This window comes from Echeneis naucrates, chromosome 24 (genome assembly GCF_900963305.1).
Source record: "Echeneis naucrates chromosome 24, fEcheNa1.1, whole genome shotgun sequence".
NCBI classification, from domain to species: Eukaryota; Metazoa; Chordata; class Actinopteri; order Carangiformes; family Echeneidae; genus Echeneis; species Echeneis naucrates.
In genome coordinates, this window is record NC_042534.1 from 3,783,045 (window position 1) to 3,799,097 (window position 16,053).

General features: G+C 41.8%; 1 protein-coding gene across 1 annotated transcript; it reads right to left on the reverse strand.

The window, feature by feature from the left end:
* Positions 1–10,283: 10,283 nt before the first annotated feature.
* Positions 10,284–15,807, reverse strand: LOC115037876 (adenylate kinase 7-like). The gene is made up of 19 exons (XM_029496637.1): positions 15,724–15,807; positions 15,549–15,644; positions 14,984–15,098; positions 14,718–14,812; positions 14,544–14,654; positions 14,309–14,392; positions 14,144–14,232; positions 13,898–13,988; positions 13,647–13,724; positions 13,277–13,426; positions 12,810–12,938; positions 12,538–12,637; positions 12,040–12,168; positions 11,888–11,953; positions 11,567–11,764; positions 11,221–11,438; positions 10,803–10,961; positions 10,650–10,713; positions 10,284–10,335 (listed from the first exon to the last, which is right to left on the reverse strand). The coding sequence occupies exons 1-18, from the start codon at positions 15,805–15,807 to the stop codon at positions 10,666–10,668; spliced, it is 2,040 nt and encodes a 679-aa protein (XP_029352497.1). The 3' UTR covers positions 10,284–10,335; positions 10,650–10,665.
* Positions 15,808–16,053: the final 246 nt, after the last annotated feature.

Genomic DNA, 16,053 nt, shown 5'->3' on the forward strand with positions numbered 1-16,053 from the left:
ACACCAGGTTAGGCCAGCATAAACGCTGCAGCCAGATGTGTTTTCGGAAAACCTCTGCCAGGTCCGACTTTCCCCTGGTGGAATATATTTCACTAATTCATATATGTGTCATTTCTTCAGCCCAACAGCTATAACTTCATAATTTTCCTGTCATTCTTCTTCTGTAAATCACTAACTATGTGATTTAACACCTCCCTTCCTCCGCATGAACGCCTCAGGCCCGATTGGCTGTGAAGTGGATTGAGTAGCTGTGATGTGCTGTAGCAGAGTAATGGCTTACTGCTGACTCAGCCAAGTGACGTCATGGCCACGCAGGGCTGAGATCTAAGCGAGACGTCTGCACTGTGGTCCAGAATGGCTCTGAAGACTCTCTAACTTTACTTTGCTTCAGCTGCAAAAAAATAAAAAATAAAAATAAAAATGGCTGCAAATTCCTTCCAGACATTCGTGGTTTCCAGGTAATAAATCCATCATCAACATCATCCTCAGCTTCAGCATCAAAACTGCTTGTTGGATGGTTGAATCACTTTGTGATCTGATCTGTAAGTCTGAACGGAGAGGGAGCGTCCAGCTGTTTAGAGGTGAGGAAGATGGTTGTTTTTGGACTTTCCCGCTCTTCTCCCAGCTGGCGTTGGACGAAGGTGACGTCAGAAACATCCTCTGTGAAAAAGAACAGGCTTTAATTAACCGACAATGTGACATTCAGAGACATTTGGCTGATTTTCATGAACTTAGACACGAGGTCTGTAAGTTGAAGACCAACGAGGGATCCCTTTTATGACCGTGAGGTGGCGATGATCGTTTTGCTGTTTGTGTTGAAATCCTTCTCACTTGATTTATCACCTCAGTAAACATTTTAACGATGACTTTATGGTGTCAATGGTTTTCAGCGGGAAGTTTACTTCGAAACAGCAGCACCAACCGGTCGGTGGTTGCGTTTCATTCTTTGCTCAATTTTTTTGGGGATTTGCTTTTTGAGTTCTGAATGCCTTTCAGGGCGGACGGAGAAAATGTGCGCCGTTCACCTCATATTTAAACTGTATGCCTGTGTGGCCATTATTTCAGACGTGTTGCGGCCCAGTTTTTCTCCACACGGAGGTGGATGTTCACGGTTCTGAGTTAAATATGTCAACAACTGTTAGATGCATGCCAAGAACAGTCAATGACTCACTTATTCTGTGCAGACTTTTTTTCCAAACTGAAGACATCTTTGACATCCTCATCTTTGGACAAAAACCTGCCGTCACTGACTTTCCACACTTAGTTCACGGTGACAGCTGAGCAAACTTGTGCCGGTGAGGTGAAGCTGAAGGGAAATGGACCTTGACGTGAGAAGACCAACGAATCAACTCTTTCATTATACATAGATGCTGTGAGAGAATCAGCTTAAAGGAGTCTTTTCCTGACAGGATGTTCGATGACACTGAAAAAACAACCGATTTCTCTAATTATTCAAACGTCCCCGCTGTCTCTCTCACTCTCAGGCTAGGTTATGTAATGTCAGCCATTATGACATTAAATCTGCCTGGAGTGGGAGGTGACACAGGGAGACGTTACCTAACCTTCCCCAACACACACACATACATTTTGAGACGTTAGCTAACCGTTGACTTGACAGGCCCCCAAAGAGCTCATTACGCTGGCAGCTGTAAAAACACACTTGGCCTTTCACTTTGGCTCAGGTGACTGTTACTGTGTATGTGTGTGAGAACAGGGATCACACCTGCTGCACCCTGAGTAGTAAGTCAGCAACGAGCTCTGAAAATAAACCGATGTGTTATGAGTCACCTTGTGTTTAGTCACAGGTTGTTAATCACCTGACGTGTGTGCATGGGGCTGTACTAAATCTGCTTTAATCCATCAACCAGGTCTCTCTCCTCAGGTGTTTGGATACAGACTGAGGAAGCCACCACTGACTCCTAAATATTTGTTATCAGACTGGAGTTGGGAACTGACACTGGCATTTTACGAGTGTCTGTTGGACTTGAGGAAAAGCCTGCACAGAGCTTTCAAAGCCCCCGAGACATCCAGCTGGAGGCGGCGATGGCATCGAGGAGGGCTGGAGCGCTGCAGGCTCGACCCAGACACGAGCAGCCACAGTTTCTGTGAATTTGAGAAAAAGCTGCGGGCCATCATTGGAAGGCATCTCAGCCAGCTGTGGCCAGCTGGGGTCGTCCAAAACTTCAGGAACTGTGCTGATTTTACTTGGATTCAAATGAGAAGAATGACGTCGCTGTCATAATGTTGCACGAAACAAACTCAACGATTATCCTGGAAAAGTTACGTAAAGTTTAGTTTTGACATTTCTGTTCATGTATAATTAAAAAATTCACATTTTCAACAAAGCCAGGCTAGCAGTTTCCCAATATTTCCAGTCTTTATGCTAAGCTAAGCTAATTGCTGTTGTGCCTTAGCTCCACGCTCACAAACACCAGAGTGGTATCGATGCTTCTATCGAAGTCTCAGAAAGAAAGCTTCCACGTGCATGTCCCAAACAATGACTTCTTGAAACCAGCGTTTGCTTCAGACATTTTCGTGCCATCATTTTATGACGTCCGGCTGAATGCTGAAGGTGCAGCAGCAGGCATCAGTGCTCCCTGGTCTGCTGCCACAGTCCACAGCACACGGAAACCTCTGTGGCGGGACTCTTTCCTGCAGACGAGCTGATGCTGCTTCGGTCAGGTCTGTTTTCTTTTCAGGTCTGGCTGAGTGTCTATTTACACTGAGTCCTACACATATAATAGAATATATTGTGTACAAGCATAAATCTGTATGGAAAGACTGAGTGAATACGATCGTGATCAAAGGAAGAAAAAAAAAATAAAAAAAAACACCCAAGTATGCAGAAAGAGAGAGCATCATGTGTGAAAAAACAGACTTACAGTTTTCACGTCATCCACCTGTTTACCTTGACCAGCGGCCCAGTTCTTAATCCTCTCTCTCCACCAGAGGAAACTGACACGCCTGCAGAACAGCTTCCTCCAGACGCTGCTCTGAGGTCAAGCTATTCCAATAAGTAACCTAACATTTAATACAGAGACTGAAAGAATTATAGGTTTGTTTGCTCTGCATGGCAGGAGGTGTGGGGGGGTAGAGCGTATTATCGTACTATCGTAAGCACGTGTTCGGAGTTTGGAGTGAATCTGCAGCCAAATTGCACTCACTGGTTGGAGAATACAGACTGATTAGCTTTCCTTCGTTTTAATTCTGGCACATTGATCCAACGTGTCCCATACTGGCTCTCATGAAATGGTTGAGTTAGATCACCGTCTACCGAAACCTGGCGGCTCGTAAACAGGACGTCACACAACAAGTGCGTGGTTTCATTTTGGCACGTTTCTTCTAAAAAACAACTGTCAAATGACCAAAAAAAAAAAAAAAATCTGGAGAAAATATGATCCCATTTTTTGTTTTGCTTTTCTCCCTTCTTCTTTTTGCCGAACAACCAACATGCATCAGATCACCAAAGCTCTGAGTCCTGGATATGATCATTTCAATTAACCGGCAACACGATGGTGGTCTTGTGGGTTGGTGGGTTTTCTCTCATTGCTTTTTCCTGTTTGGTGAAACGGGCCAAACTGTGCATGAATCATGCAGCACCCACATGGAGGACAGCTGTGGTGACTGAGTGGATGAGTCACGACAGTACCAACGTTAAAGAACCGTAATTTGGTCATTGAGGTCAAAATATGTTTCTATTTGGCATTATCTCGTTTGATGCTCGTCAGTGGACAGATTTATCAGACAACGAGGATTTCTGATGACGATGCACAGGAATAATTATCATTACCTCATTCAACAACATTCAGCAATAAAAATGTTCTTGATGCTGCCTGATGTTTGTCTTGAAGCTCACGATTCAATTTTATAGTAGATAATTATTCCAGCAGCTGAAGTAAAAAGGCTTCGGCCTAATTGTGTTTACAAAAGTTTTTCCATTTAAACTTTGAAGCCTTCCAACATGAAATGCTTAAAAATAACAAGATAAATATCTAAAATATTTCAAACATGGAGCATGAGGCTGCAGCTGCTTGCTCTAATTAAGTATAGTTTATATAATCACCATCAGTGACAACAGCTCTTCCATTTATGATCTAACTTTTAGCCTGAAACGGCAGCGGTGTGCAGAAAAAGCATCTCTTCATTTCCCTCCCCGCGTTCAGAATAACACGAGTCCAGCTGCTCCAAATGGAAACCGCTAACTTCAGACTCTTCACTCTGTCTCCACGACAAAAAACATGATAACAATAATAATAAGAGCCTCTTCAACAGATAGATCTGAGACACGTGCAGCCCAAATAAGCCCATCATGATCACAGTGGAAGTGACTTGTGCTACAAAATCCACTTGGCTGCTGCTAACACCAGACAGACTGTCCTCACACTGACTGTACTGACAGACATCCACGCTGCATTTAATGCTTTTTGTTTGTCACTGATGCCAAAGATCAGTGAATACCTCTAATTGTTACCTTTAAGGAGAAAAACATCTTGACAAACATCTCTTAGCGAAAGCCAGAACGACCCTGAGGGAACTCCTTAAATACCCTCGTGGTGACCAGGTGAACTCAATCAGCTAAAGGGGGGGTGTGGTCTCCAAGAGCCAATCAGATGTGACCTGACAGGAAGAAAAGAAGGAAAGAAAACAGGAAACTTCACTACAAATTGAGGATAAAATAAAAAGTTGTGTTTGGGATAATCGGCTGTAGAGCCAGATGTGATGTTCGTGCTGTGTGTTGAAAAAAAAATCCTATTTTTGGGTGAAAAGATGAAACGAGACAAACAAGACGGGACGTAAACAAATCCAGATCAACAGAGAGAATTATTTGCATGGGGAGCAGATGAGGCCCCGAGGGCCGTGAAAAGCTGTGGCACGTAGGAGTCAGGGGTCCCCCTGGCAATCAGAGATAATTATGGGATGTTCACAATGTCACAAACATGCACGCTCACGCAACCACACACCTACACAACACATTCTTGCACACACACACACACATGTAAACAGAGTTAAAGTCTGATCCTGGTTTTTGATCCCTATCCTGCTTCATTGGGATGATGGATGTCCGTTTTTCTGCAGGAAATTCTTTCTGCGCTGTCACACTTCACATCTACCTTCATATCTGAACGTGGTTTCCTCGCCGTCCAAACATTCCTCGTACGGACTCGGAGGACCTGGCTCCCATTATGGATCTGGAAACCCTTCAGATGTCTGTGATTGAGCGAGAGGCTGTGTTCACCCCCGACAAGTCATGAGTCAAACTGCTGACACTTCCTCAATTCGAACCGACACTCCAAGAGATTTAGAGCAAATGTTGGCCACGCTTTTCAGCCCATTTCCTGACCCAGATCGGTTTTATTAGGCTGTCAAAAAAAAAAAGGAGGAGGGGGAGGGGGGGTCAGGGGGTCGACGCTGTTTTTGCTAAACATCTCCCGGTGCTCTTACGGTAAATTCACTCCAACGAGCACAAATACATAAACAGCAGCCAGATCGAACAGAAGGAGTACACACGGCTCAGCTGCAGAACATCACATGGTTCGTGTTGGCTCCACGTCGTCTGATCTTAATTTTGAGCTAAACTGAGAACAAAAAAAATAACGATGCAGAGTCACTGCGGTCACTTTTCAAGGGGGGGAGAGGGAGAGGTGTTTAACCCACTGTCATTATTTATTAGTCATTCAGACACTTCCAACCAAGGATGAACCTCAACGATGTGACTCCCCAGACCGGTTTAATCATCGTATCCTCTTTAAGGGTGTGACGAGTTGTTGAAACAATTATGGATATTATTTATAATCTGCACCTCTGGGTCATTTCGTGTTAGCTGTGGGGAGATAAAGTCAGCCGTATTTAGTGGTTCCACATGTTGTAATACTGTATGGCTGTTTTAAAGGTGATGATTTTTGACTGGAGTCTGGATCATTGTCATGATTAAAAATTAGAAGCACATGGTCAAAGGGTGAACTAAGAATTGTTTTAGAGCCCAGATTGTCAGGTTTTAGTGTGGGGCTAAAGTTCCCCACTTTGCTTTCGCCTCACTTTCGGGAACTTTAGGAATATGTGCTGTTGTTTTATACGTAGGACTGCTTAATGACATAACGGTAATTATACTCTTTAGTCTCTTTTGCCGTTTCACATCTGTATCCCAGAGCTATTTGTCAAAACCTGGCTCCTGCATTATCCTCAGTGCAGCTCAGTTGCTGAAACTCAGTCTGAGATTCAGCTGCATTGACTCCGGTGACATCATCACTGTGTGCAAATCTCCCCCATCGTGTCAGAGAGCCCCTTTGAGGTTTATCTGCATCTTCTTTGAAGCTCCTGTGGCAGACCAGTGCGAGAAAACTTTCAAAGGGAATGGACTGTGATCATGTTCCGTGATTTTCCAGGACACAGCGTCTCCTCCTCAGCTGTTTACGAGATATTGCAGTAATTGTTCCTGTTGCTGACCTTTAATCTGACTCGCTGTGGACAAAGTTGTCTGCAGAACTGGAGGGAAAAAAAAAATCAGAAATCTTTAGCAGAAACACACAGAAACAATGTGCTGCTTGAAACAAATGGAGGCTGATCTTTTTGGACGCCAGATGAGCTGAGTGGTTTGCACGCACAATGAAGCATGTCACACACGCACGCATGCACGCAAACACGCACCCTCGAGATGCCATGTCAGTCGCATTATCCAACAAAAGCAAACACACCATGTTCTGGTGTGAGTTAGGTCAATCTGGCCAACACATGGGGGGGCAGGAATCAATAATTTCTTCCTTGAAATGTGAAGACAACATATGCAGAGCTACTCTTGGCATCCGTGGCATTTATGTGCGTTTGTGTGTGTGTGTGAAGAGAAACACTGACACGCTTCACTACACATACCTGTCCACTTTGCGCCGTGGTATGTAGATGTGTGTGTGGTCCTCTAACGTTTGCACCCAGCCGCAGATGTTAGGGTTACCACCAGTGCGTGCTATTTCCATCCTGTGTGTGTGTGTCTGGGAGAGAGACCACTACAAGTGTGGGAGAGGTTATTGTGAGTGGAACAACAAATGGCTGACGGAGACCACCACAGACCTCACACCGACTGCTCTGTCACACACAGCACTGAGCGCAGACCCTTTGGCACCGCGGCTAACTGTACTGCTTGAATGTTTTCCTTTTCTTTTCTGTTTGTTGCAGGTGGAGGATGGACTGCAGGGTGGAGAGGGTGACAGCATGTTTCCTGTTTATAGGAAGACGCACATATTAATGAGAAGGAGAGGAAAAAAAAAAAAAACAGCTCACAGTAACACATTCATAAGAGCGGATAACAGGATGAAGCGCAAAGGAGGAAAAGTGACGAATATAAAGATGAATAATGTAAAAAAGACAGAGATTTGATTTCTGTGTTTCGGCTGGCCAAGCTGACGCCCTGCACCACAGAAAGAGACCTTTCTTCTTCTTCGCTTGTCCAGGTGAAAGTCCTCACTACTTCACTATTTCTGCTCTCCTGGATCAGAGGTTTTCCACTGGAGAGCAGCCACCGTGGCAGACTACACAGTGACCTCTGGCTCTCACTGATGTTGGGGTTTAGAGACTTTTACTGAGGGGAATCTTTTTATACACTATTTAATTTGCTCTAGAGGAATCTGCTGGGGGTCCTGAGACATCCTGACAACAGCTCACAATGTAATTGAGGGAAACTGTGCAAGTGGATGGTATTCGTTAGCTGATAGCTGAGACAGCGCAGCCTAAATCAGCAGCCTGACATTATCACCTGAGAAGCTTTGGAGCAGGTCAGGAGTATCGGCACAGAGGAGACCTTTGGGATGATGACTCAGGCTTTCCAGATGGATACAAATACAACTAGTTCATTTATTTTGCCGTGCCAGATGAGCAGAGTTCACTGCTTTGTATCCATCAGTGTGTGCTAATACTACGAGGGATCAGTTTGCAATAACTAAAGGCTTCTGCCACAGCTATCAAAATGTAGACTTGGCTAACCTCCAACCTGCCTGAGTGGATAATAAGCAAGAGCGCTGGCAAAATGACATCTTCATCTTTCAGCAGTAAAATGCAGGATATGAGGAAGAAGCTGTCAGATGTCGGCGGACAGGATAGAACATAAATGACAATTATACTTTCAGTGCGGGCATGAAAAACGGGAACGGTGGGCGTTCGGCTGGAACATCTCGTCATTTCTCGCGCATAAATATGAAATTAAGTGTCAGCGACAGAGCTGGGCCTGCTTCCTGCCGGGGAAGCAGCTCGTCGGGCCAAACCACTGTGGCTCTCAGTCTCCACCAACACGTGTACTGTGGCTGACTGAGGCGACCTTTTGCTCTCCTGCAAATAACACCGTCATTCCCTCCATCACTGGAACAATTTCAGCAAAACTTACTAACAGCACCTCTTTCATGGTACGCTGCACAAACAACATGAACAAATGCAGCCAATTCGCAACATAATTCATCAACAAACCTCACATTAAATACAGACCAGCGTCAGACTAAAATGGAACAACACTAAAAATTTAATCAACAGCAATCCAGCTACTTTCACAGGCAATACTGAAGTCACTCTTCACATTAAGGCCGATCTACCAGCTGGACAAAGATAAAGATGGTGTCAGCTATAGCAGGCCCTCTGTCTTCCATGTCGTAGCCCCGACATTGTCCTCTTCCTCCCACTAATGAATGTCTGAAAATAGTTTTTAGTCTTAAATCACTTGATAGTTATATTCTTAGTTAATCGCTTACTGATTAATTCTTCAAATTGACCGAAGACGTTAACTATCAGAGAAAAACTTCAAAATTAGGACACTTTAACAATTGAAGGAAATGGAACAAGTTAAGTTTGGGCATTGGTTCAAGTGTGATCAACTCTTGCCAGTTTGTTTATTTATTTATTTATTTATGTCCGCTAAGAATCAAGTGCTGTTGGTTTGTGGGCCCCTGGAGAAATACAAAAAACTGCTGGCGAAGAAGCTCCTGGAGGTAAATCCACCTAAACCTACAATGTAAACTGCTGCGACATAAATAATATGAAGTATTAAATACAATGTTCTGTAAATGTCAGGGTTCAGCTTAGTCACTCAGTAAATTTAAAAGCCCAGCACGCCTCCACAGCTGTTTTCACTTATTCAAGAGCAGAACACCTGAGTGAGAAAAACATGTGGAGGTTTCCATGGTTTGAGTTGCTACTTTGAATGATGTAAAAGAGCCAAAGTATTCATCAGCATCAGACAAAGAACCTGATGATGACACTTGTCCTTTACAGACATAAATCTCCTGAGCTTCAATTCAAAGCTTGTATAAAAGAGTATGAAAATGACTGTTAATTATAAAACAAAGAAGATGTTGTTTAACAATATGGATGGTAAAGTCAATGTAAAACTATGGGGGCAGTCACAGAGATTGGCATTCCAGATGGAGCGTTCATTTACCGCCAGAGGAATTTATTGTGGCACGGAATAGTACATACAAAAAATATACTCAGTAAACTTGCAGACAGTCTGTATTTAGGTTCTTCAGTTCCAAACAAACTACAAAGTAAACTCCAGACAGTTTTAATAATCCACATCAAACTGAAGTGACATTCTCACTTTATGATGTATTTTACAACCATATTAGAGCAAAGGCCTTCACCACAGCCAGACATTTTCTGCATAGATGCTATTCAATGCATTTCACACCCGGAGCACAGCATATACAAATTCAAACAGACACAGAGACCTTCAGGCTTATTTCTCTGTGAAGCTTCTAGACAGAATCGCAGTGCCACCTGGTGTTGACAGAGCAGGCATTAAAAAAATAATAATAAAAAGGTTGAAGCCTCTATGTCTGTGTGATAGCATGTACAATGAACTATTGTTAACTAATTTAATCTTGTGCAGTGCCAAAAACAGAGTTTTGCTTTCGTTGTGCATGTGCAACATGTTCCTGAGTGAAGCGATGCTTTGTGGTAAAACTCATAAACACATTTTTTAAACAATTTATCACCAGTAGCCAAAAAGCACTGCAAAAGATTTCAGTGTTTCTGATGACAGCTGCTTACATCTTTGGTGGATTAAGATGTGGCGGATGTCGGAATGCTTCTTCCAGTAAGTGTTGACTCTAAAACACAGCGGGAGCTGAGTCACGCACCAGATGAGGCCTCTGATTTGTAATGTGTGGAAACCTGGCTGAGTGATATATCTCACAAAAACTGAGCCAATCACAAAGTGTGATGAATTTTTTACACTGTGTGTGTATTCAAATGTGTGTTGCACATTTAATGAGCTTTGAATGTTGTTTCATCCATTTAAACTTAATGTAGCTCTTCCTGTGTGATGAAATCACTGAACTGTTCAGGACTCCTCTGATTTTTCTGTGAAAAAGAGCCAGTAAAAGTTTTTTTTTTTTTTTTTTTTTTCCATTTTGAATGTTTTGCTTGTCACTGTTGCACTCCAGTATCATTTCTAAGCCAAAATATTAAGTTAGTTACTACTTGCTGCTGTTTTATGAAGATCTTTGATTATTTTAAGGCATTGTTAAGCTCTGTTGATGTGTATTCACTCTTAATACACACGTTTCTTTTTTGGTTTGTTTGTTTTTTTAGACAACCTGGTATCTGAAAGATTTTTATTACTGGCTTAGTGGCTTTATGGTTTCATTATGTTAGTTAAACATGCATACACATACCAAAACAAGCATACCATCAGCCGTTGGAGGAATATTGTTGGATGCTCTGCAGAAGATATTCAGCCTGGAAAAACAAAGAACCAATATAAAGTAAGTAACTTTTGTTTTATTTCACTGGTGTGTGATGATGTGATGATAAACGCTGAGGAATACCAAGAAGTCGACAGGGTCGTCTGGTTTGATTTTAGAGCACTCTAACATGGCCTCAGTGAGTGAGGGCATCACATACTTCATCAGGTAGTTCCTCAGAGGGAGAGACTGAGCTTCCATCCGCTCGCCTTCCTGTTTTTTCACCTCGGACAAATTCTTCTGCTAATACATTGTAGAAAAATTAAATTTGTGGTTACTTCACATATTCATATTTGCTTCCTTGAATTTTGGAGTCGAAGTTCCCAAAAAGTTTCCAGTAATATATGAAATACATTTTGCATAACAACATTTATTTGATTAAGGTAATCATCTACTCATTCATTTTTGCAACAATGTCTTCCAAATATCTGTTTGCTGAGTTTGTGATTTGGAGATATTCACCAGTTTTATTTGTTCCTTTTTGTTGTTCCTATCATCTTACCCACTCCTCATACTGGGCCACCATCTCAGCCAGTGCAGCCTCATTCCTGTGTTTCTTCTCAGTGGCCTCTGCAGCCAGGTTCTGCTTCCTCTCCTCTTCCTTCTTTCTGTCCTCCTCCTCCTGCTCCTCTGGACTCAGGCCGTAGTTTTTGGGAATCCCAACCATCTCAGTGATTTTCTTCACAACTTTTGTGTACTCTGGATCGTCTGTATTGACCTCTGGAGAGGAACAAGACATGACCACATCTCAACTCACACAAACCCAAGTGACCACACCTTTAGCTTTTCAACAACTTCATTTTCCTGATGTGAGCCATTCTTGTATGATGTGGCTTTGAGGTTAGTACCGATACGTTCCGGGTGGATCTCCAGCTCATCAAAGTAGTCCAGCAGGGTTTCCTCAGCAGTACTGAGTTGTCTGTATCTCATCAGGCGAGAAGGAAAGTCATCTTGAGTGTATCGCATTTTTTGTGCTACAGCTTCTGGAAGGCCTTGTACTCTTTTTATCAGGAAATCATCAGATGCATCTAAGGCAATAACATGCTCTGCAAAACACAAGAAAGGGGACAACGTGTTTTAATGAGCTCAGTCTGTTGGTAATGAGATTAATATGCAAGTTTTATTTATATATATTATAGGTTTGCAGTGTAGTAAAGTATTTTACTAACCTGGAGTGATCGTCTTGTTGTACACAGGCCTTTTAACTGTCAAATCCTGGTCCTCTGAGTCCTGCCCTGAGCAACAAAAGTACATCACACAACTGTGAGGAACAAATGTTTTACAGAGGAACAGTGCAGTTAAATGCATGGATGAAACTTACCCGTGAAAATCATCTTTGCTTGCTCATAGGTCTTAGGGAAGCCATCAAGAACAAAACCTTGGTTGCTGCATGGCTTTGAATTCAGCTTTTCTTGTAAGATGTCAAAAAGTAGATGATCTTCCAGTCGACCTGATCAGGATGGTGCTTTTAAAAAGGAGGAAACTAAAAGCAGCTTTTTCACAACCCTGTAATTTACTTTCCTCCACAACAACGGTATCATGTGACAAAATCTTTGTTTAAGCTTCCAAGAAAAGAAAATGTTTGAACTGTCAGAATGAAATGTCGCTCCTAATGAACAAATCTGATGTTATGTTGCCTCTGATTCAACATTTCACTTGTTTCTGGAAGTGTTTTAACAGGTTATTTATACAGTTCTTTCACTTTTACATTATGTGACACTATCCAATCCAGTGTTTAATAAACCAAAACAAAAAAGAAAAGTGGTGATCTTTACAGTAACAGTGGACACACTGGCACTTTGGTTATTATCTTTCTCACCAGCGTTCATGTTCATGCTTGTGTTAATATTGTCCAGTTGTTTGTGGGCAGCAGCTGCTCCCTCTCCACTGACAGAGTCGCTTCCATTCACCATGTCCTTCTGAAACATACAGGAAGATGCTTTCTGATTAAGACCTTCACATCACACCAACATTTTATCTTAAACTTCCACAAGAGGGCAGTATATATTTCCTTTAGTTGCATGACTGCTCCCCACCTAAAAAAAAAAAAAAAAAAAAGATTGGCAAATGAAATTCTTGGCTTCCACTTACCAGTTGTGTAATCTTTTCCTCAATGACCTCTTTGAGCTTGATGTGGTGTATCTGGTAATGATTGCAGAGTTTCTCTGAAACTGTGGTTTTACCCACAGATGGAGGTCCAACCAGGCAGATTCTGATGGGCTACAAAGATGGAGGAGAAAGAAACTTGCCTGAACAAATCATGGAAGATTTTATCTGGTGTCAAACTATATTTTCACACCCTTTATACCCCTCTGAGTTGTATTGTTGTGGGCTGCTTTACTGGACTATGGAGTCTGTTTATACTGTAGATCAGAGTAAGAACATATTTAAAATGTAAAAAATTGCCTGCTATCTATAAAAACAAAATTTCATCTCTCCAACGTTCTTGTCCTTCAGTGTTGCTGAAAGTTTTACGATGAATCAGTGGTAGCATTGAAGTCTTGTGTAAATCTCGTCAAAAACAGGATTTGAGATCCTTCTCTGAGTCGAGCACTCACAAGTAGCTGCCGGGTGTCTTTGTATTCCTCCACAATGGTCTCCATGTTCTCAACAATCCCTGACTCAGACGTCCATGTGAGGCTGAAGGTGTCTTTTATAATGAAAGCATCCAGGCGGAGGTTGATATTTAGGTACTCCATCTCCTCTGGCTGAAATGGCAAAAAGGCGCTTTAATAAACTTGATGATGATTCTGTAAAGTTTCATGGCAAATATAAACAACATCAGGTGGTTTCTTCCCTACTGTAAAAACAACTTAGATACAATGTGTGCGACAACCTGAAACCTGCTGAAACTGTGTCAGACAGTAGGCATTACTAAAGCAAACGAAGGAAAGCAACATTCAACATTTTTAGTAAAAAACACTTTACCGTAAAAGCCTTCATGGCGATGGCTTCCTGCTCTGGGACTTTCTTAATTTTCCCTGGCCCAAGAGAGTTACTTATCATCTTGTTAAGGGACAGCGAGAGAGAGTGAAAGAGATGAGTTTGGGATCTTTTTAACTTTTCACAGCAGAGTGAGGTTTAGGTTGCAGTTTAACTCTCATGGAGAATACAGCAGCATTTTTACTACAAATGTATCGACCCTTTTCTTTGATATAGAGCTATACTTCCATAGTTACCTTCACTATATCCTCCAAAGTGTTTTTGGAATCATCAACAGCAAGGATGTACTTGGACTTCGGCCTCAGTTCAATGATATTTTGAATCACTCTGAAAAAGGAACATCCATTGTTCTGTTTTCACGTTGTTGTCACAGAGTACTGAGTGGATTTAATTTAATTTCAGCATGACACTGCAACTTATCAAAAATATGAAAATGTGGAGTGGTTTGAACATTTCCTGAAGTACAATTAATAAAAAATTACCTTGCAAGGTCATATATGTGAATCATGGGGATGTAATTTGTTCCCTCTCCAAACAAGGGAACCTCTGGAGACTGCATCAACCAAGACACCTTTAAAAAAACATATTGTAAATTTTGCATACAGTACAAATACAGACTTACAGTGTATTGTGATGTTTATATCTACCTTGAAAAAGTAGTGAAAGAGGCTTTCCCCCTTTCCATACTGAAGACCACTACCTACAACATAGCCACTAAGTTTGGACTTCTTCTGCAATCAGAGCATGTGATTATGATTATGAAGTCAGAGGACAGTTGTATCAATATAGGTCAAAAGTATTTCTGGTTTTTCAAACTAAGATTCCACAAAAATACTTTTATGCCATAAATTGTTTCCATTATCTTGATTATCATTTACTTACCCCTCTACCCAATTTGAGTACAAGTTTCTCCAAATTGTTGTGGTTTTTGAAATTGGGATGAGGCCTTCTCCTTCTGAACTCTTCCTCCGTAAGCAGAACATCTGTTTCGTGCTGTGGAGAGAAAGTTTGATAACGCTGGCTGTTTCTTTTACGCACAATTTTCTTCAGGCTCACCGAACTCTGTGGCTTGGTCATGGCCCAAGTCATCACTGTTGAGATCAAGATGAACATTTTCCGAGACTTGAAGTTTTGCATCTCAGCATGAAGGGCTGTTTGCACAAAAAAGAAGAAAAGGGAAAAGGGGGCTTACAGAAAAATCTAAGGAAACAAAATGTATCTTACATTTTAATCACATTTTTGGATAACAGGGTATGATGAAATATCTTAAATCCAAGGTCAAGGCATAATAAAGCTGTGAGACCAAATAACGATTCCCTTACATGTGATTGCCCATGTTGCCTCTTCAAGCAGCTGTGGTGTTGCGTTTTCTGAGATGTTGTACACCACCACATCACACTGCAGCAGGCGCTCAAGGAGCTCGTCTCGACTGGGTGACTACCAAATAAATTTAGCCTTTTGTTTGTATTATACAGAAACAGACATGGCTTAAATCTGTTAACACAGCCAGATAGTCCAATTAGGAAAAGAGTTGCATCAATTAAAAAAGTTCATTACTCTTACATCGATTTCAAGTTGAATCCGTTATTCATGTTTGCTCAAGTAAGTATTCATTTAAAATTATTCAAGTATAAGTACTCAGAAGAACCTATTATATGAGTAGACTACTAATGCTTACCTCAAAAAGCAGTACATCGTAGTACAGCTTAATTTATAGCAATAAAAACATATTGCACGACCTATTTATAGCTTTGAGTGACGAAATAATAAATAATATGTACTTTTTGAATGATGTGAAGTAAAAGAAGGCTGCAAAAGGATAAATGGAAACAGCTCAACCAAAAGAAGAAGTAAAGACTGTTTCCAAAGGTATTTTCTCACACTCACCAAATATTTCTCCAGCAGAAAGGCTGCTGTACCATCTTCGGGGGCAGAGACGGTTCCCACGAAGAGAAAAGCTGAAGCCTCACAGGTCGACAGGAGCTGGAATATTTCAGACAGATGACGGTGAAGCATCTTACGGACATCCTCCACAGAACAGCCCGACTTTACTCTGCTTTACCTCGGCGACGTGCCGGGAGGAAAAGCTGTCGACGTCGCTGACAAAGACACGTTTGGGACGAGTCTGTTGCTTTTCGTCGGCCATTTGTTTTAAAGTTGATTCAGACTCGGAGCTGTTGTTGTGAAAACTTCAACTTTATCGCTAAAATAAGTGAATTAAGGCTTTAGCCGGTAGCCTAGCTACAGTGTTGACAAACACAGCTCGCTCCGTTGCTACGGCCTCAGTCCGGTTGCTAAGGCTCGGCCAATAAATGTTGAAACGTGCTGTGACGTCATCCCGGAAGTGGGTGCCAAAATTAATGTGAATTTTATTTTCGAAAAATGCTTTATA